Source organism: Chanodichthys erythropterus, chromosome 17, assembly GCF_024489055.1.
Source record: "Chanodichthys erythropterus isolate Z2021 chromosome 17, ASM2448905v1, whole genome shotgun sequence".
NCBI lineage: Eukaryota > Metazoa > Chordata > Actinopteri > Cypriniformes > Xenocyprididae > Chanodichthys > Chanodichthys erythropterus.
In genome coordinates, this window is record NC_090237.1 from 14721729 (window position 1) to 14744870 (window position 23142).

General features: G+C 36.5%; 1 protein-coding gene across 5 annotated transcripts in view; it reads left to right on the forward strand.

Moving 5' to 3' along the window:
• sgsm2 (small G protein signaling modulator 2) overlaps positions 1 to 19776 on the forward strand; it is a 60180-nt gene extending 40404 nt beyond the window's left edge. The window contains exons 8-24 of one of the 5 annotated variants that reach the window (XM_067364339.1): positions 204 to 328; positions 739 to 806; positions 1119 to 1282; positions 1493 to 1625; positions 2727 to 2864; positions 7538 to 7700; positions 8320 to 8384; positions 8475 to 8620; positions 8730 to 8858; positions 9146 to 9328; positions 11619 to 11984; positions 12183 to 12307; positions 12493 to 12575; positions 13513 to 13622; positions 13739 to 13835; positions 13941 to 14108; positions 15430 to 19776. In XM_067364339.1, coding sequence (XP_067220440.1) covers positions 204 to 328; positions 739 to 806; positions 1119 to 1282; positions 1493 to 1625; positions 2727 to 2864; positions 7538 to 7700; positions 8320 to 8384; positions 8475 to 8620; positions 8730 to 8858; positions 9146 to 9328; positions 11619 to 11984; positions 12183 to 12307; positions 12493 to 12575; positions 13513 to 13622; positions 13739 to 13835; positions 13941 to 14108; positions 15430 to 15518 — 2352 coding nt within the window. In that variant the 3' untranslated portion in view covers positions 15519 to 19776. The remainder of the gene's footprint in view (positions 1 to 203; positions 329 to 738; positions 807 to 1118; positions 1283 to 1492; positions 1626 to 2726; positions 2865 to 7537; positions 7701 to 8319; positions 8385 to 8474; positions 8621 to 8729; positions 8859 to 9145; positions 9329 to 11618; positions 11985 to 12182; positions 12308 to 12492; positions 12576 to 13512; positions 13623 to 13738; positions 13836 to 13940; positions 14109 to 15429) is intronic. The other 4 variants (XM_067364340.1, XM_067364341.1, XM_067364342.1 and 1 more) reach the window with 4 other exon arrangements.
• The last annotated feature ends 3366 nt before the right edge of the window (positions 19777 to 23142 follow it).

Consider the following 23142-nt stretch of genomic DNA (forward strand, 5'->3'; position numbering starts at 1 on the left):
TCACAGTAAATCGTCAGAGACGTTTTATTTATGTCACTCTGTTGCTTATATCACTCCGTTTTCTTTCATTCAGTAATCTCACATCTTTTTTTTTTTTTAATTTTCTTGTATGTTAACTTATAAAAGTGTGTAAGGCTGCTGATTTTACTGGTTATTTTTAGGGAAGCTGCTGTGTTGTATTGAATAGACTTTGTACTTTGCAGAAGAAGGACATGGAGGTGCTGCGTGGTTACCTGTCCCTTCATCAGACGGCAGAAACACTCACGCTGAAGTGGACGCCCAATCAGCTAATCAATGGCACTCTGGGAGACTGTGACCTGGAGAAGAGGTAAAATATACTGTATACACACACATAGGGAATCATGGAAATTATGTCATCAGGTAAAATGGGCCGGAAATGATTTGAAATGGCAAATCGCTGCAAATAATTTTGCCACTGCTCTACTTGACATGTAGAAACTGATTTGATTGTGGTCTAAGATTGTTAGGCTGGGCAGAGCAATTACGTTTATGGAGGATTTACAGGAAAAGCACAAGATGAGTGTCCTGATATGATGATTGATGGTTGGTTTGTAATGATAAGGTTGAAGAAATTTGTTGTGGTATCAGGAATGAGATTCCTTGTTGATTTTATGGAAAAGGACTATTTAGATTCTGATCTATTTTAATAGAACAGGGGAGAATTTTCACTCTCTGCCTCTTTCTCTGTTTCTTTTATCAACCTCTGTCACACTTTAGTATTTATTGGGACTACGCTTTGACTGTGCCTTTAAGACAGATCGTCTGCATTCATTGTCACCAGCGCCGTGAGTCAACTTCCTATACCTTTGGCATATTGTTCTAAGCTATATTATATTATATTATATTATATTATATTATATTATATTATATTATATTATATTATATTATATTATATTATATTATATTATATTATATTATATTATATTATATTATATTATATTATATTATATTATATTATATTAATTATATTATAAATAGTTGTAAGTACAATCTATGTATTACAATTTTTTTAGGTTTTTTTAGGGTTGCACGTGTGTTATATTATACATTATATTATAAAAAAAAAAAAAAAAAGTATTAATGTGAATTTCTCTTAGCGGACTGTGGTGGTACTCTGGTGTTAGTAAGTCAGGATGGGATCCAGCGGCCTCCTCTGCACTTCCCTCCTGGGGGTCACCTGCTGGCTTTCTTGTCCTGTTTGGAGACGGGTCTACTGCCCCGGGGTCAGCTGGAGCCCCCCCTCTGGTCCCAGAGGGGTAAGGTGAGTGTTTTACTGCAGCAAACATCATGTAGCAGGACGTTTAGATGTGTCAGCAGCATTTGAAACTTCCACACTCATTCATTTTTGTTGCCAGTGATCTACTGTTGATCCGCCTTTTTCTGCATTCTAGCTTTTTGCCAAGCAATTTCATGTTCTTTATTTGGAGTAAGAACATGAGTTTGAATATGGCTCTGTGTGTTTGCTTAACAGGGCAAAGTCTTCCCTAAACTTCGTAAGAGAAACAGCACGTCCCGTTTAGTGGATCAGGACGGGGATGGAGAGGAGCAAATCGCTGCAGACTATGTGTTTCGCATCGTTTATCCGGGGCACCGGCATGACTCAAGTGAGTTTCTGCAGAAATGTGCCTTCACATCTGTGACATACGTCCATCCATCTGTCCGTCCAACTACAGTGACCCCAAAAGCATTAAACACTTAAAAGCCATGCATAAAATGCATGAATCTTTTTGTATTATTATTAAAATATCATTTTAAGTGTGACTTTAGTGTCCAAAAGTACATTTTTGGGGCCATTGTACATCTTAAACCCTTTAAGTACTCACGCTTCCTGTTCAGCCAGACTTGATTTCCCGGATGTGTGAACACTGAACAGGGTTGCATCAGACACCATCCCCGCATATCATTGTTGTCTGTCTGTTTTGTTCTCACTTTTCTCTTGAACATAACAGCCGTTGTGGAGGCTGCTGGAAGGGACGTGAGTATTCAACGCAGCCTTTAGATTTTCAACTGTGACTGTTACTGGGATGACACTGCTCCTTTTTATATCTGTGTATGTATGCACTGCAAAAAATTAATTTTCATGTCAGTGTTTTTGTCTGTTTTCCAGTTAAAATATTGAAACATTGTTAAAAGAAGCTCCATTTACTCAAGAAGCAAAATCGATTGATATTAAGACTTGTTTGCAGAGAACATATCGTAAATTTCTTAAAAATAAATATAATTTTTTTTATTAACAAGAAACAAGAACAATGTAAAGTCTGACTTTTGGTTTGCTATTGGTTGATCTCATGTGAGTGACAGGTTGCCCCGCCCTCACGCTCGTAAACACATCATCAGAGAAGAGATGTTGTTTCAAGGAGAAGAAGTTATTTTGGTTAAAGATTACGAGGCACATGATTTAAAAAAAAAAAGATGTGCATGTATAAATCATTTATAATAAATACTGCAACATTCCATAACAAAACAAGAATTTTTATGTAAAATGTAAGCTTAAAATTAGGCTTAAAACAAGAAGAAAAAAATTGAATTCAAGTCTTAAAGTCTTATCTTATGCCATTTCTCTTGTTTTGAGGATGTTTAGATATTTTACTACAGAACAAGACAAAAGTTCTGATTGAAAAAACTATATTTTTTGCAGTGTGTGTGAGTGGATTGTGACTTTGCTTCAGAGGCGGGTGCTAAACTGTGTTCTTTTATTGCCCAAGCAGTCACTATAAACTACCACCACACCACGGGCAGTCGTGCGCCCTCTCTGGACGACGATGAGGAGGAGGAAGATAGACTTCACGCTATGATCTCTATGATCTGCTCACGGAACCTCACAGATCCTAATGTCATGAAAGGTTTTTATCACCAGTGGCCCACTTCATTCTCCCTTCCTCCTTTCATACTTCCTCTCCTCCTACTTTTCTTTCCATCCCAACTGTTACCTGGCCCCCACAAGCAGCAACCCAGCAGTGCGGCCGGTTGTCGGTCAGTGAGGGCAGATTGAAACACTGTAGGCGCCTCAGGCGTCACGGTTTCCTTGTCACTCTTTAAGTTGTTGGCCTGATCTGTATGCTTGTAACTATTTGCGGCTAGGACAAAACCTAGATCAAGTTGCACATAACCTCGAGCATGTGTGGCACACATGCATTTCATTGATATAAAATATGCAAACAAAAATCTGTAGTACTTTAAATAAATGTTGGCTAAATGAAAAGTAGCTAAACACCACAAGATCATACTGTGCTAGTGATGGGAAAGAACTTCAGAGTGTGTAGTAAGATAGTATGGCAGTGTTGGGGCAGAATACTATATCATGAATTGATCGTTAATGCCATGACTCATATGTTGTGTATTAAAAGCATTTAAATGTAGCATATAGCTTAATGGCCTCAAAGTTGCCGTAAGAGACATTTCACTGCTTTCCTCCAAGCCTATTTTATTTTATTTTATTTTATTTTATTTTATTTTTGTTTATCTTAAATGTAATAAATAGTTGTAAGTACAATCTATGTATTACAATTTTTTTAAGTTTTAACCTAAAATTACTAGGTAGGATAAATCTAGTTATTGGTTTAATTCATATAATATGAATGTTGAAACATTTATTCTATTTTAATATAAGTACAATCTATGTATCACTACAGAAGAGGATTAGGGTCAAGCAATAATAAAAAAATAAAACCATCTCGAGATTAAAGTTGTTAAATTTCGAGAAAAAAGTCTAGATAAAATGTTGAGAATAAAGTCATTAAATTACGAGAAAAAAGTCGTTATATTACGAGAACAAATTCGTTAAATTATGAGAAAAATTTCATTACATTTCGAGAAAAAAGTCGAGATAAAATGTTGAGAATAAAGTCATTAAATTACGTGAAAAAAGTCGTTAAATTATGAGAACAAATTTGTTAAATTTTTTCTCATAATTTAACAACTTTTTTCTCGGAATTTAATGACTTTATTCTCATAATTTAATGAGTTTATTTTCAACATTTTATCTAGACCTTTTTCTCGAAATTTAATGAGTTTTTTATAGTAATTTAATGAGTTTATTCTCAACATTTTATTTAGACTTTTTTTCTCGAAATTTAACAACTTTAATCTCGAGATGGTTTTATTTTTTTATTATCGCTTGGCCCTAATCCTCTTCCATATATCACAAATCTATTTAGCTAAAATGTATATTGTCTAACCTAAAATAACTAGGTAGACAAAGTTTAAATATATATTTAATTCACAAAATTTGAATTATATTATATTATATTATATTATATTATATTATATTATATTATATTATATTATATTATATTATATTATATTATATTATATTATATTATATTATATTAATTATATTATATTAATTATATTATATTATATTATATTATATTATAGATATTTTAACATTTGACATATTGTTAGCTTCAATGTAGCACATATTTTCAGTATGAATTACTGATTTAATTGACATTATATTAATTATATTATATTATATTATATTATATTATATTATATTATATTATATTATATTATATTATATTATATTATATTATATTATATTATATTATATTATATTATATTATATTATATTATATTATATTATATTATATTATATTATATTATATTATATTATATTATATTATATTGGGTTTGCAAGCAAAGTTTACACATATATGTGTGTGTGGTCAGTACAGTGCACATCTCTCCCCTTTGACTCACTCTCCACTCCACTGTCGTCACTCTTTTCCCTCCACGCCTCCGTTGCCGCGGGTTACCTATGCTAACCTTTTTCACAGTCAGGAGAGCTTCCACTGCCATGCCACATTGTTACACTACTACTCTGCCTTTCTTTTTCCTTCTCGGACACACACACAGACAAAACCTGACTGACCTAGGTGGTATGATTTTGGCATTAAATGGCGGTTGTGGAGTACAGACTCCTCACCTGAGCGATCTCCTCCTCTCTGCACTGTTGGGCCTGACTGTGGTGGCCAGGCAGCAATGCTTCCAATGATTTGCTCTGTTTTCCTTTTGCACTCTTTGGTTGACATGAGTAAGACCTCATGAGAAGTCTTGGTTATTTTTGGGTTCTGTATCTTTATTTGGTTTCACTGCCAAATGCTCAAGGGCTTTGCATGTCGAATTTGCACATGTTGTGTATTATATTTTCTTTTTTCTTTTTTTAATCTTTGTGGCGAATGTGCTCCACTGCTTACTTGTCAGAACTGTGTCTCCTTCCTCCCTCTTATGAATTCTTTCTTTTCCTCTTTGATTTGAGTTGTTGTTGTTTTGATGTTCCTCCTGTGTTGAGCCGGTTTTCTGCAATGCTGTTCACTGTAATTCTTCACTAACTGCAGTCACCTTTCATTATATCAGTTAGGTCCTGTGGGGTTCTGGTGTAGTAGACACACGAATCGTTCTGTGAACGCGTCGCCCATTCAATCATAGCCTTATCAAAGTCCTATAGCTCACGTGAAACTTTTAGGGACAGATATTGAATACATGCTCTCCGTCCATTTTTTGTTATTTTGGTTACAACCAGGGAAGTTACTGTGTATAGCAGGTCACCAGCTCCAACCTGAAGAATTAAGGTGAAGAGCATTTACGTTTACTATCGACTCTTTTGGTTCAGTTCAATCACATTTTATACAACTACGCACAGTATACATTTCTCTTCTTTATTTGTCTTTATTTTTGTCATGGTTCAATCTGATGCATCCAGCATGGTAGGAATGGTTACTGTCTGTCCTTCTATATTCCTCTCCAAGCTCTACCAGTGCCTGGCTTGATTTGTGACACTGTGATTGATTGATCGATTGATTGGCAGGTCTCCTGGCATGGCATCCCCGCATCGTTTTACACCTTTTCCTTCTGTTCATTCATAGATGCATGTTTTTGGTATCCTTATACTTCAGGGTTGCTTTGATTTCATTATGTGTATTTAAGGACATCTGGTTAATGCCATTTCTGACAGGAAGAAATATCTGTAAAGAAAAGTACATCTAAATTGGGGCTGTCAATTAAACATGTAAAGCAAAATATGCCTTTTGCCAAACCACACTTTCGGAGTGCAGGCAACATGTAAAACAGCAACAGAATCTAACAGAATAAAGGGATATCGAGACTCGGGCTGCACGGTATATCGCAAATTATATCGCACGCGATTTGGCAAAGGCTGCGATTATTTTATACGCAGCTTGTCAGAGCTGTACGTGTCTGTGATCAGTAGTAAAGGTAGTTATCTACTTCTATGCCCTGCCATAGAAGTAGATAACATGAGTCATTCCAGGAAATCCCTCTGGGCATCATACTGAATAAACACAAGATTGAAATGCTTTGATTGATTAAATATGACTTATAAACACGACTGCTTTATTCTGTGTAAGAAGCCACATCATCTCACAGAAGGACGCTCAACTGTCGTTATGAAGTGAGTTTGGAGTAAAAACATGTTATTAAATGTTGTCTTTTGTTGGACTTCTCATGTCTGGAAAGATGTTTGATGTGTGTTGCTTTTACAAATGTACATATAAATATAAGTGACTCAAACTCCCAGTGCTTTCAGATGGATTAGCATTTGGAGCCATACTTTACTGACAAGCCACGCATAAAATATTATAATTGCACTAAGAATCGCGTTTAAGCGTGATTTCAATGTTATTTTTCGAAGCGTGCGATAAATCATGCAGCCCTAAGACTTACTCTGAGATTCTAGAGATGCTGTGCTCACGGCGTGAGATGCTGAAAAATAGCAAGACTTGACTTTACTGACACGAGTTTGTACATAATCCAAAGTTTAAAAAACCTACTGCAGACTTAATGCAAGAACAATTCTTGTGTAAACAGCCCCAACAGATACATGGATAGACTTATGCTCAATGAAATGAAATAAGCAATATATCGACATCTACAGACACTTTTTATAATGTTTATTAAAACTGATTTACTCATCAGCCACAATAATTTAATATCTTTTAATGAATTATTTTAAATTAGGGGATGTTCTCTCAATCAAAATGAATATGTGAATAATTGCATTTAATTTTGTTTAATTAATCAATATATAATTTAATGAATTCCTGTAATGAATGAAAATTTGATTGACAGCCCTAATCTAAATACCATCCAAAATTAACAAATTGCTAAATATATAAAACATCCAAACCAGATATAATTTAAATGCAGTTTACTCTTCCTTAATTATCTCATGGTTGAGCTGAGGCCTGTAATTCAGTGAATCTGAGGCTGTTGAGCTGAATATGATGTTTTATGGCCATTCTATTCCAGCTCTAAAAGTGCCTGGGATGTGAATTGAATTCCTGTATGGCATCTTTTCACTGTACAATAGCTTCCTATTGTAGAGTAGCTCTGAGAGGAAAGAAAAAATATAATACATTTTCAATGATTAATTCTAATATGTTCTCCAAATGCAGGTTACTAGAGCAGGTTTCACGTTTGCTTATTCATCGCTTCTTTCCTGTCTCTCTTTCTCTTGCTCTGCTTCTTTTCTGTCTGTTCCACTCCCACGCCCTAGTAGACCACGGAGACATGATGGAGATGCAGGGTTTTGGCGGCAGCCCGTTGTCATGGCAGCAGGGCGAGTGCACCAGTCATATGTCATCTTGTCTGTCCTGCTCCACCGGGGGCAGCAATGCTTCCGTCGAGCTTCCAGCAGGCTGCACCTGCATGCATGACCGGTGAGAGACTTTATACTTCTGGCCCTGGGGACTTATTATAATGTAAAAATAAATGTTTTCTATTTGAATACATTTTAAAATGCTATTTATTCCTGTGATGGCAAAGCTGAATTTTCTTCAGTGTCACATGATCCTACAGAAATCATTCTAATATGCTGATTTAATGCTCAAGAAACATTTATTATTATTGTCAATGTTGAAAACATATTGTTGATTGTAATGAGAATAATGCCAGAACTGACAGTCAATTTGTGTACAGATTGATATAAATCATTTTCACACAGTTTGTGTGAACTCGTTTGTGTTTATTTCACTCTTTGTTTTGGTTGTCAATAGATTTCCATAATACAAAACTAATACAAAAATATCATTAGAAAAGTAGCAAAAACAAATGAAGACATAATAAAAATATTTTTATATTATATTATAAAAATATTATATTGGTTTAAAGTGACTTTTATATAACCAAAAGAAAAAAGTTACAATCCCTGGGACATAAAAGTGCTAATGAGTTCATAATAAATGCAGTTTGGCTGTAGTTTGCATATATTTTTGCAAAAGCATCTGACTAGTCTTCCTGTTTTGAAAGATGTAACGGATATTTCCCTTCTGTGTCCAGTATTCCACTGAAGATGCTGTGCCAAAATATGAAGAGACAGATTGTGTCTCGAGCGTTTTATGGCTGTAAGTCCAAAAGAATCTGTGTAATTATTCATATGAATTAGTAAAATAAACCCTCTGCTTTAATGCTCCTGTACCGTTTTCCATTTGTAGGGCTGGCCTACTGTCGGCACCTGTCCACTGTGAGGACGCACCTTTCAGCACTGGTCAACCACAACATTGTCCCTCCGGACAAGCCCTGTGAAGCCTCTGGAGGGCTCAGCAAAGATGTGTGGAGTAAATATCAGAAAGACTGTAAGGTTAGCCTAGTACTCTTCAGCTCTGGTCACTAGAGGGTACTAGCGGTCAGTGTCATGTAGCTTTCCGTAGTCCCGCTGTCTCCATCTGTCCCTTATTCTCTCTTGCCAGAATTATAAGGAGCTGGAACTGCTGAGGTTGGTTTACTATGGAGGGGTGGAGCATGAGATCAGAAAGGAAGTGTGGCCGTTTCTGCTAGGACACTACAAGTTCGGGATGGACAAGAAAGACATGGCTCAGGTAAAGAAGTTCCCAAAACTTTGGCTTTTGACAACCCTTGTGAAAAAGAAATACACTTTGGTATACATAAAAAAAAAAAAAAAAAAAAAAAAGTGTAGGGTACTTATTAAAGAAATAATGTACTTTAAAACAATATACATTCAGTGTGATCTGAGTGTAATGTTTTCAGTCACTTAATTGCATGTTAATTGCACTTTAATATAATGTATTACAGTGGACATTATAGTTGATTTTTAGAGTGGCTTACTTAAATAGGACTGTCTGATGTGCCCTTGTGTGTTTTGTAGATTGATGAGAAGATCACAGCAAGGTATCAGCAGGTGATGCGGGAGTGGAAGGCATGTGAGGTCATTGTGAAGCAGCGGGAGAAAGAGATGCAGTCGGCCATCTTTGCTAAGTTGTCGTCAGGGAGCAGTATAGACAGCCACGTCCTCAGACTCATCCATAGGGACTCCACTATTAGCAATGAGGTCAGTCACAGTCTCTGTTTAAACAAGTAAAGGCTATTTACTCACAGACTCTGTTCTAAAACCTTATGCGTAGGCAGCATTCTAATGCTCATATAGCTTAATAAATGAATGGTTTGGGACAGTATTACAATGCAGCACCTGTAGTAAACAAAATGCCATTAGCATGTTGATAAGTTAAATGTTCAATAAGCAAAAACATGCAAATATGAGGTAAAATAGTTTATTTTTAATTACACATTTAGATACTTTTGAGTATTGAATGAAATGTATATAATTTGGTGTTAGCATGTTTCAGTATTTTCATAAGCATAACTTGCGGCACGCAGAAATTTTGGGTACAATAGTTTGTTTTTGATAACACATTTCAATACATTTGAGTATTTAATGAAATGTGTATTTATAATTTGGTGTTAGCATGTTGCTAAGCTAACAGTTCAGTACTTTAATAAGCGTAAACCTGTGGAAAGTGCAAATATTTGGTAAAAAAGTTTGTTTTTGTTTCAGTATGTTTAAATGTTTAATAACATGTATTAGTGTTGTCAAAAGAACCGACTTTGATACCAATTCGATATTGAAATTTTAAAAATGTGACGCTTTGAGCGCTGTTGAGCGGATTTGTAAACACCTCTGATTAGCCATTGTGTTCACGCGCTCATCGGATATGTCTGTGATTGGCTACAATGATCAACGCACAGGAGCGTTTAAAAGGACACGGAAACATTTGAAAGCAGACGTTTTTAAGTGGACCAGTCTGCTGATAGACCGGTCCTGCTTTCAAATGCTTCTGTGTGAATCTGTGTAAGCGCTCGGTGAGGAGTGTCATTGATATCACAGACATATATGTTGAGCTTGTGAACACAATGGCCAATCAGAGGTGTTTACGAATCCGCTCAATAGCGCCAAAGTCCCTTTAAGACAAGTAATTTCACTCGGCGGCCATCTTTGTAACGCCTCTCGGGCATCCTGGGCATCATGCAGCTCCTATCTCTTTGAATGGGGAAACATCAAATTCTCCAAAACTGTTCACCAACCTTAGGATTAAATTTCATATCTGAAATCACCAATGAAATCTAACAACAACCGGCTCATAAATGTAGTTTCTAAACGCTCGAATCATGACACAAAAAACTGTTTTTTTCAGGCTTGATCAAGCTAATGCGCAGACCTAAATGCGCGTCTCTTCGGAAGCGCGCGTCTGACTGTTTCTATAGAAACCGGCGATTCTAACGGCCGCTGAAGTGACACGATGACTTTACCAGTCGGCGATTGGCTCTTATTTAGAAGGCGGGACTTATTCCGCCATATAGAGTGCCCCAGGGATGACACGTTTTTGTAGGCCAACCCGGAAGTTAGCAGCGCACGGGTTCCCTCGACTGAAAGCCTATTCATTTTTCCCATAGACTTTTGGAAAATCGCAGAAAATAAGCTCTGTGTTTAACAAAGGGTTATGACACTTACACGTTTTGTCTATCAAGATAATCTTTACAAGTTAACACAACATTTATAGATTTTGAAGCCTAAATAAAGTCGTCAGATATAAAAGGCTAACAGTAGGCTATAAACGAACTACAGCACACCATAGTTGCGGATCAACGTCGTCAACACCAAGCGTCCTCAAACTTTATTTAGAAAACAACTCTATTTAAAAACATGCTCACTGATTATGATTTGTGCTGTGTATGAATACTTATCCACTTTTTCATGAGAAATACTGTCCAAATGTCCTGTTTGTCATGATGACGTCTAAAGTCCCCGCCAAAGGAAGTAGTCCCTTTTAGCAATTTGTTAGCAACCGCCGAATTTAAGACACAGTCAAATTTTAAAAAAATCACAAGCGGGTTATAACTGGTGTGTTTTATGTCATAGATCAAAACGTGAAAGTATTTAGAGGCTTTGTTTACCACAGACCTTATTTCAGGCGATTTACCAAAAACCCATTCAAAAAACCCATAGACTTTACGCCGTTGGAACCAGAAGTCCTAAAATGCTAACTCGCTTCCGGGTTTTGCCTACAAAAACGTGTCATCCCTGTGGCACTGTATTGCGCATTACACTTTCTTCCATTCAAAACAATACAAGTGACACGTCTTGTGTTATTCTATAGTCTTTGATAGCGCTCAAAGTGCCACATTTTGAAAATTTCAGTATCGACTTGGTTTTGAAGTTGGTACTTTTGACAACACTAAAATGCATGCTTATTTATCATCTAAGATTCTAGGAAGTCTGAGGTAAATCTAGCATTATATAGCGTTGTCATATCCCATGCATCCCATCTCTTCTCTCTATTTAGGTATTCATGTCTGTAGATGAGCCTGACGCAGGGGGTCACAACACTTCATGTGAGGGAGGAAGTACTCCCACCTTAACCACTGTAGTCACCCCGGCCATGTTAGCCCCAGATGAGAGGCCGCTGGTGGAGTTTGACTCTCCAGACTCAGGCCTGCCCTCCTCCAGAAACTACTCCGTAGCCTCTGGACATTCCCAAATCATGTCCAGCATCGAAGATGGGCAGAGCATGGAGGAGGACACTACACCCACTGGCGTATTGGAGGAGCAGGGTGGACGGGACTCTTTGAGTGAGGACAAACTCTGCAGTCAGCTGGACAAGCTTGCAACCACCACCGAGGGCACTACTCCATCTTTCTCCTCCTATACGGTACATGCTTTGTTTGAGCTAATACACCATATTTTATTATTTATTAATGTACTATGTACTACATTTATCATTATAATACAATGGAAATGTCAATGTTATATTGACCGCTGATTTAGATATTTCATAAATCTTGTCAGTTGGTCAGATCTAGCTATCTAAAGACAGTTGTTTTGTATTAAATGCTGTGCTTGTGAGCAGATTGAGCTGTTGGACACGGTGGCACTGAACTTGCACAGAATAGACAAAGATGTCCAGCGCTGCGATCGCAACTACTATTACTTCACTGCCATTAACCTGGAGAAATTACGCAATATCATGTGCAGGTCAGTAGAGGACAGTGTTGATCTGCTTTGTGTCTCTCTCAGAATAGCAGCTCATTGAATTTCAGATCGGTCTGTGAGATTAATTGAAACATAAATCATAGACTGTAACTAATTTTCTAAATCGGCTGAACTGAGGGTCAGTCTACCTCGCTCTCTCATGTCTTTGTCCCTGTTTTACGATCCAGTTACGTGTGGGAACATCTGGAGATTGGCTATGTGCAAGGCATGTGTGACCTTCTAGCCCCACTGATGGTTATTCTGGATGATGGTGAGCGAGACACACAAACATGATAGACAGGCAGACATCAATGACTTTTATATTTATTATACAAGCAATTTTATGAAATCCACTCAAGACTGCTGCTGATACCATCTAAAATTTCAAGAAGCAGCTGAAGACACACCTCTTCCACAAGCACTTAACCATTCCACAACCTTAAACCAATGCACTTACACATAACAGAAGTTCATACATATGTGTATAAAAAATTATTATTATTATTATTACATATGTTATTGTTAAACATATTATTATTATTATATTAAAATATATTATTTTTATTATTACATTTAGTACTATTTTTTTAAATGACACACTTTTTTCAAAATCAAGATTTTAAAAGTTAAATTATATAACTACCATTGTTTTATGTATTATATTTAATATTATATTATAATAATCTTTTTTTACACTATTAAAATTGTAAGTAAATGTATATATAAAATGAATTATTATTTGTAGTAGTAGTATTATAATCCCTCCTCTTCAACCCCTAATTTGATAATAATAATGTAACATTAATATATGTATACATATATTTATAAATTATTAATACTATTTTGTAATATTTAAAAATTTTAAGTTGAAAGTATAAACAGTATAATAATTTATATATAAACTTTTCTCTTTATCCCACTCTAAAATGTCTGCACTAATTGTAAAATGTAAAGTATGTGTATTATTAACCATATATATTAATTGATTAACAATATATGTTCATTGATTAACTATATATATATATATATATATATATATATATATATATATATATATATATATATATATATATATATATATATATATATATTAAATATAATAGAAATGTTCAATATTTCATATATATTTTTAACAATATTTTAATTTAAATTATATATAAAATAGAACTTTATTATAATCATATTCTCTTCTTTTTACCCCGCTAAAGAGTGCTTGGCCTACAGCTGTTTCACTCAGCTGATGAAAAGGATGAGTCAGAATTTCCCTACCGGAGGAGCCATGGACACTCATTTTGCCAATATGAGGTCACTAATACAGGTAACATGACACATGACCTTTCTTCCTCTTCCTGCCTGAGTCAGCACTGTGATTTGTCTGTTTCTCTGATGCAATCTGTGACATAATGAGCTCTTAACTTGATGTTTTTTCTTCAGATCCTTGACTCTGAGTTGTTTGAGCTCATGCATCAGAATGGAGATTACACCCATTTCTACTTCTGTTACCGCTGGTTCCTCTTGGACTTCAAAAGAGGTAACAACACAGACACTCAAATGGAGGATACAGGATGTTATCAAACACGCTGAAGATAGTGTACCCTCATTATTTAACTTGCTGTTTATTTTGTGTCTGTGTCAGAGCTACTCTATGAGGATGTGTTTGCAGTATGGGAGGTAATCTGGGTCGCCCCTCGCATCTCCTCCAAGCACTTTGTCCTATTCATAGCATTGGCCTTGGTGGAGGTGTACAGAGACATTATCCTAGACAACAACATGGACTTTACTGATATCATCAAGTTCTTTAATGGTGAGTGAACTGAACAGAGTACAGCTTTAAAGCTGAAGCATGTCATTTGTGCACCACTAGTGCTGATAAATGAAATTACTCCCTCATCTTTCATTGATTAACCAAAATGGATAGCATCACCCCAAACTCACACCAGCCAACTACATACTGTGAAATCTTTAAAATAGTAATAGTAAAATAGTAAATAGTAATATTGTGAAATAATATTACAATTTAAAGTTTTATATTTGAATATATAATTTATTCTTCTGATGGCAAAGCTGAATTTTCATTGTCACATGATTATTTTCATCATCGTTATAAATGTTTTACTGTCACATTTGATCAATTTAATGCATCCTTGCTGAATAAAAGTATTAATTTCTTAAATAAAAAAAAAAAAAAACTATTGCAAGGTAGTGTATATGCTGCTAATATTTTATAATATTTAATAATCCGGGGTTTTCAAACTTTTTAATACCAAGGACCCCCAAATATGATAGCATCCCCTTTCTAAAATAAAAAGGCAGCTATAAACTAAAAATTATTTAAAAATGTGATATATCATAAATATTGTTTACTAAATTAAATAATATTATACTAAAGATAATATAAAAACATGATTTAAAGTAATTTTTTCACACCCATTATTGATATAATATTTATTGAATACATAAACCTGAAAAAGAAACAAATGTATTTTACAGCACTTCACAATAAATGATTGACAACTTTAGTCATTATAAAGCAGAAAGAAATGGCAATATTATTAAATTCTGTAAACGTGTTAAAATTGCATTGAACAAACATTTTAAAATTTATTTCACATTTTTTTTAAAACTTTAAAAACTATTTAAAAAATATTTGTATTTTCTTAATATATTCACTGACCCGCTTGCACTTCGATTTCAAGTTCTTAAAGAGATAATTCACCCAAAAATGAAAATTCTGTCATCATTTACTCACCCTCAAGTTGTTCCAAACCTGTATGAATCTCACCCCCCATTGACTACCATAGTAGGAAAAAAAAATACTTTGGTAGTAAATGGGGGGTGAGATCTGTTTGGTTACTGACATTCTTCAAAATATCTTCTTTTGTGTTCAGCAGAAGAGAGAAACTCATACAGGTTTGGAACAACTTGAGAGTGAGTAAATGACAGAATTTTCATTTTTGGGCAAACTATCCCTTTAATATCAAAAAAGAATCTTAACATAAAAAAGATTAAACTTTCATCAAAAAGAGACAACTTTCTGCATTAAAACATGACGGCACAACAGAGTTTTAAAGCGGAAATGCAGCAATCGACTGAATCACTGTATTCTTTGTCTTCCTCTCTAACAGAGATGGCCGAGCGCCACGACGTGCAGCACATCCTCCGAATAGCGCGGGAGCTGGTACACAAGGTGCAGACCCTTATCGAGAACAAGTGAGAACAAGAGTAGGCTGCTGCCCACCATGCCCTGCCTCGCCGAACCTCCTCCTCTCCTTCCCAATGGCCCAAGGCTTGAGACCGCCCGGGATCTGCCTCGACGTCTTGACTCTTTATATCGTTTGCCTGCCACAGAATGCCGTTGTGTCAGACCCTGGCGTTGTCTGCATGCTCGTGGTGTTTGAGCACACTGTGACTGAGGTTTTTTTTCCATTTCTTGCTGTACACGGCTCCAGCACATGCCGCACCAATCAGGTCCTTTTAGATCTGCTTTTGTAAGACATGAGAAGCCTCGTACAGGGGTCACAACCGTTTCCCTTCCCTAATGGCCAGCAAATGTTATTATTCCACTCTTAATGGTGACAACAGTGTTGTCCGCCTCGAATAAAACATGCCGTCGGACAGTTTAGCTGAGCACAGTTTTGAATCCTCAAACGAGGCTGCGTTAGCTCCCTTAAATAATGACTAAGCCACGAAGAAGTCATCCAAACAGTGTGTGACCAAAAGGACTGTGCCAATAACCTTGTACTAGTATTTATCGTTTAGCGTCTTTATTGCCCCTTTTCTTCTGTACGAATCGTTGATGGTGATGACGACGATGATCTCGGAATAAAAGTAGTTGCCGTTGCCTTTGTAACATGTTTCACGACCTCCGTCCATACTTTTGCACTTTGAATCTGTCGCTCTGTGACACCCATGATGCTCCTCTGTGACAGGAAGTGAAGGGGTTGAGGTGTTATCAGGGTTCACTACACTTCCCTCAGTTTCCTAAAGTCTGGAAAGAGTCCAGACTCTTCCACGGGTCAGCAAACTGCTTCCGCATGATGGAAAGAGTGTGACTAGACTAATTAGTCTTTAACGTGTCCCATTTAGAAGCTTTATCTACTACCTACAGGCTTTGTTCACTCTGCACCTATTGTACACTACTGTTTAAAAGCTTGGGGTCAGTAAGATGTGTTTATTTTTTTAAAGAAATTAGTACTTTTATTTAGCAAGGACACATTTAAAGGGGACCTATTATGCCTACAAGATGTAATATAAGTCTCTGGTGTCTCCAGAATGTGTCTGTGAAGTTTCAGCTCAAAATACCCCACAGATCATTTATTATAGCTTGTCAAACACTCCGTTTGTGTGTGCGTAAAATGACGGCATGTCAACAACACTCTACTACAACAACTCTTAAGGCTGATTTATACTTCAGCGTCGGACCTATGCCGGAGCCTCTGCGCCGTAGGCTATGCGTCTGTTTTCATTTATACTTCTGCGTCATTGTCCGTGTCGACGTGCATGCAGACCACTAGTAGGCAGTGTCCGCGGTCATGTTGAGTATCAAAACAAAAGCCGAAGAAGAAGCAGCTCGTCATGTACGCTGTCAGAGAAGCTTGTATGTGTCCTCTGAAACAGACAGTGCCCGAGGAAGTCGACCGGAAGTTGAAGTCGGCCGCGTGCCGCCATCTTGTAGCAGAACTTCACTTGTGTTAGCATCCCATTGACTCCCATTCATTTTGGCGTCACTTTGACAGCGAATAACTTTACATCTGAGGCGTTTAAAGACTCCATTTGTCCATTATTTATTTCTAAACATACACGACAATGTATAAAGGGCTCCATTACCTTCTATGTTACATTATGGCCCCGTAGAAACAGTTTTTGTAAAAATAGGCTAACGATTGCGTCATAAGCACTCGACTCTCTGTCGCACAGTAGAGAAATTACCGTACAGACAGGAGGAGAAACTCGCAGGCAATAGTATGCATTAACTTAATATGGCGTACTGGCGTTACATTTTAAAATACTATACAAAATAATTAATCAGAATACTTACTCCTGCTCACTCACGCCAAAGAACTCCCCGCTCAAGCTCGCCGTCTCTGCAAGATTAACGATGGCAGTTTGCACGCACAGCTACTAGATTTACTTCTGTCAGACAGGTTGTGGACGTCATCAAGCTTAGTTTAAGTCTGCGCATCAGAAACGGAAGTGCTAAAAAACGCTAAAAATGGGCTTCACTTGACTCAATTAAGTTCCAATGGGGTCGCTGTGTCCATTTCTTTTACTGTCTATGGAAACAGAGTGTTTTTTTCATTCATAGTGAAGTTGAAAGTGCTCGATCTTTTCCTATTGCTCCGCGCCAATTTTTTGACCCGAGGGAGGGGTTCTGGCAGACCAATCAGAGCGCTTGCGGTTACATTTTTGAAGAGGTGCATGTCAGGCTACGTCGTAGGCTGAGCACAGCCTACGCCATTGTTACGGCGTACACTCGACGCAGAAGTATAAATCAGCCTTTACTCTTCTCTAAAACAACCCAATATGGCCTCGCCCCCTTTGTTGCGTGTTCTCGGGCGCAGGGTTTATGTAAATTTTAAAGCTCGTTGTAGTCCCTACTAGCCGTTTGTTGTAGTCCTTAAACAGTGAATTCTTTAAAAGAAAATATCTTGTTGCTTTGAACTTTGAGCATTGTAACTTGTTTGTGTTCGAACCGCAACATTACACACTAACTGAAGTTAAAAAAAGCGAAATCATAATCAACCACCTCTTTAATTGGTAAAAAGTGACAGAAATTTTGTAACATTGTAAATACATTTACTATTTCAAAGAAATGCTGCTCTATTTATCAGAAAATCATGGTTTTCCACAAAAATATGAAGCAGCACAACTGTTTTCAACAATGATAATAATAATAATAATAAGAAATGTTTCTTGAGAAGCAAATCAGCATATTAGAATCATTTCTGAAGGATCATGTGACTCTGAAGACTGGAATAATGATGCTGAAAATTGTAATTCAATAAATTACAATTTAAAATATACAAAAAAAAAAAGTTAATTTAAATTGAAGAAAAAATAATAATAATACAAATATTTTTACTGTATTTTGATCAAATAAATGCAACCTTTGTGAGCATAAGATACTTATTTTTCCAAAACATTTTAAAAATTCTTACCGACCCCAAACTATTGAACAGAAATGTACATAAATCCTGTCATTATTTTCACATCCACTCTTTATGACTCGCAAGTGATGAACTCGTATCATGTCCCGAATCATGAAAAATAACTACTTGAATAAATCTGAAAAACAAATTTTGACTTGAAATGACAAACGTCACTAAATTTGACTTGTTTTTGGCACGTTTTGGCTGTATATCATCAAATGTGTGTCATTGCTCTTGTTAAAGACACATTGCATACTGGTTGCACATTTTTAAGCGTGATTCACTTCCATACTGTCTTCCCCATTTACCAAGTATTTGAAGCCTAAGGCTGTTATTGATTGGATTATGGATTGCTAGCTGACTGAATACATCATACGGTATACTGCCTATTTATTCATGAATAGTATACAGTGCAGTGTGTGACATCCAAATGTCATTTTGGCTATTTACAGTTAACATGTCCACTTTTGTCACGCTGATCAAATGAATCAGTTATATTTGATATGGACGGTTAAATATACTGCGCATTTGTTCATCAGGGTATTTCATGCATTTGGACAATTCACACATTGTGCATAGTATGCATACTTTATGCTGCCGAAGAAGTAGTATGGTGTGCTACTCTGAACAGCCTAAATCAGTCCCAAAAAAAAAAAAAAAAAAAAAAACCAACTATACTTTTATAACAGCTGACAGAGATTATGGAAGAAGTGGTCTTATGATGTGACTATTGGTCACTGCCTCAAATCTTGCCAATTCCTTTTCTTCTTGTTCCTGTTGAGCGAGTGCAAGGGATGTTTTAGCCCTTATGAAAGGTTTACTTCCGACAGGAGCTCATGTACCAAAGCCTCTAAAACATCATCATCCTTGTCATACACATGTGCAATGTTAAAAACCATAACTCGAAGACTGTTGATTAGGTGCATAAAAGACAAATCATTTCTTTTTATTTCTACTGTGAAACATTTATTATCCTCCTTTCCGTGTGTATTATTGCACTGTAAATAAAGAGAAAAGCCCTGGATTTCTATAAGGACACTACTGTCAGCTGTATTTCAGACTCTATTTTTTACTTTGGTTTTAGAGACTGTGTTAACCTGGAGAGCTGTACAATTTGAATGTGGGAAACCTTTGTTACTTGTTGACTGTTATGTCCCTAATCAACATTGTGCACTGGTTTCTAATCGTTTAAAATATATATGTACATTTTTGTTTGGACGCCAACATCAGAATGAAGTATGTATTGTAACAGATGTATCAATAATCTTGAATGTACATGTATTATGGCAAAAAGTTGTTCCTTACTATTAAAACATTTTCATATGCAGAAAAACTGTCACTTGTGTAAATTTTGAATTGTTCAGACTGCGCTTATGTATTACAGAAATCATTTCACTTTTAACAAGTGTTTTCTCAACATTGCAACATTGCATATCTAATCAACAACACATTATTATTTGAATTATCACTTAGAGGCCGTTCACACAAAACGCGTCTTTGCGTCTAAAAACGCGTGACGCAGCGCTGAGGAGTAGTTTTTAAAAAAGCCCAGCATAGAACGCGATAGTCTCGAGACGCGCCTTTGAGACGTGATGCAATAACGACAATAATAGAAATAGGCAAACTGCAGAATTTACAGATACAAGTTTTGACATGGAAAAAAAGAAAAGAAAAGAAGATAATAATGAGCGCCTCTCCGCCATGTTGCCATTATATAAAACAGTTGTCATGCCAACTCGCAACGCTTGCCCCGCCTCCAAGTTCTTCTGATTGGTCCACTGTTTTGGAACTGACATTGATGAGTGGCGCTGTGTGTAAAAGTTGAAATTCTTTTAACTTGACACAGCGTCTTAAAAACGCGGCGCTCATGTGCGAGGCGCTGCAAATGACGCGAGTGTAACGGTCATGCACGTCCGTCAAGCGCGTTTACATAGAAAAACAATGGGAAAGTAGCGCATTGGAATAGAAAAACACGTTCTGTGTGAACGGCCCCTTTAAATGAGTCATTTAAGTATGTATTCCTGTCTTCAGAAGGCTTTTGTCTTTCATTAAAATGTAAAAATTCACGTTATTTCATATTTTTACATGCAATGCAGGGATTCCCTAACTTTTTTGTTGGCTTAATTGACATCTTTGACCTAATATATTTACTTGAAGATTTTAAGTTACTAAGTTAGGTCAATAATAAAATTGAGTCAATAATAATAAAGTTCACAGTTCTTTGTCGGTTAAGGGGCCGTTCACACCGAACGCGTCTTTGCGTCTAAAACACGTGACGCAGCGCTCAGGAGTGGTTTTTAAAAAAGCGCAGCACACAACGCGAGAGTCTCGAGACGCGCCTTTGAGGCGTGATGCAATAACGACAATAACGGAAATAATAGAAATAGGCAAACTGCAGAATTTACAGATACAAGTTTTGACATGGAAAAAATAAGATAATAATGAGCGCCTCCTCCGCCATGTTGCCGTTATATAAAACAGTTGTCATGCCAACTTGCTACTGTAAACAGAAGCTCGCGCTTGCCCCGCGTCCGAGTTCTTCTGATTGGTCCACTGTTTTGGAACTGACATTGATGAGCGGTGCTGCGTATAAAAGTTGAAATTCTTTTAACTTGACACGGCGTCTTAAAAACGCGGCGCTCAAAAGACGCGAGCGTAACGGTCATGCACGTCCGTCAAGCGTGTGTTTACATAGAAAAACAATGGTAAAGTAGCGCATTGGAATAGAAAAACGCGTTCTGTTTGAACGGCCCCTAATGGTCACGTAGGCTGTGTCCAAAAATGCTGCCTTTTGAGGACACATTTCAAGGTAGTAAGGTATCAAGGCACGTCGAATCCAATGTTAGCTTCACTTCCTGTCTCATGAGATAGGCTACCTCGTTTCAATCGATTTTTGAAGAAAGCATAGATGCAGGGCTCTCAAGTTTTGGAGACAGGCAAGAGTGTAAAGGATTACGTTACTAACTACAATTTTTGTCATATAATTTGGATTCAGTAACCAAATCTGTAATAAAATATTTATACATTTAAAAAAATATATATAAATATAAAACCAAATTCAGCAATTTCAAATATATATATATAATTTGAAATTGCTGAATTTGGTTTCGCATTCAATTTATGCATTAAATCGATCAAAAGTGAGAGTAAAGACATTTATGTTTCAAATGATGTTCTTCTGAACTGTCTATTCTTCAAAGAATACTGAAAAAGAAAATATCACGGTTTCCACAAAAATATGAAGCAGAACAACATTGATAATAATAAGAAATGTTTCTTGATCAGCAAATCAGCATATTAGAATGATTTCCAAAGGCTCATGTGACACTGAAGACTGGAGTAATGATGCTGAAAATTCAGCTTTACAACACAGGAATAAATTACATTTTAACTAGGGATGTCCAGATCCGATCACATGATCGGAAATCGGGCCCGATCATGTGGTTTCAGACTCGATCGGAATCGGACATTACCTCCCGATCAGGACTCGGATATATATGTATTAGGGGTGCAACGGTTCTCTGTAAAAAATCGAACCATACGGTTCTCCACTTACGGACCGCACTTGCACTGCGGTCCATCTCGAATGACGACGCATCTATTGGTTAATATGGTTTGTTTAAAATAGCAACGTGGAATACAGACAGAGTTCAGATAATGTATGTTTCAGTCGATGGATGCGCAAAACGTTACAACAACGATAATCAGAAAGCGTGGACAAAACAGTCACTCTTTGTAAACTGTTAACTGCGAGTGCCGTCTGCTGTAATGTCCAGTCATTTACGCCGTCATCACCCGGGTGTTGACACACGTTGCACACGTTGCTGTCTGTATTTAAACTAACTCGTTTAAGCCTTGCTGATTTAAACCTTCAAGAACAAGACGCGAAAGAGAGCTCGCGCGCTGTGAGAAGATTTCTGTGCGCTCATCCGAAGCGCGCACACGCTTATTCCAGTCAGCGCGCAAATACTGAGTTCTCTTTCAAGTCTTGCGCTTCGGCGGCCACATTCATACAAAAATTATGTCAACATGCCCGTCCTAGCGAGTATCCTAGCAAACATAGTCGGTTATGTCTTAAGTGAACGTATATTAGCCGAGAAAGACAGCGCATGTGGAACAGTAGGCTATATGTACTGGATCATGCATGTCTTAAAGGGAAAACAACTATTCCTGCTGCCTGTATTTAATGTTAAATCAAACAACAAATAACAAAGAAATTACTCACTGCTCTTGACTGAATAGTTTTTGTAACTTAAATAATGATTAATCTTTATTTATTTTATACAGTAAAGATAATATGCAGTGATATTTTATATTTGATTACTATTTGAAAACCGAATACCTGAAAAACCTGAAAAGCACTGTTCCTGGATCTGTTTTTTTGCTCTTCTTTATTCTTTTTTATGTAGGCTATTAAGTATCGGATCGGGACTCGGTATCGGCAGATACTCAAAATCAAATGACTCGGACTCGGAGGCAAAAAAACGTGATCGGGACATCCCTAATTTTAACATATATTCAAATGGAAAGCAGTTATTTTACACTGTAATACTATTTCACAATATTACTGTATTTTTGGTCGAATAAATGCAGCCTCAGTGAGCATAAGAGACTTAACACAATACCATTTAAAATGTTTAGTTAAAATGTTGTCTACAGTATACAGTAAATGAAAGAACGGAACTAGTG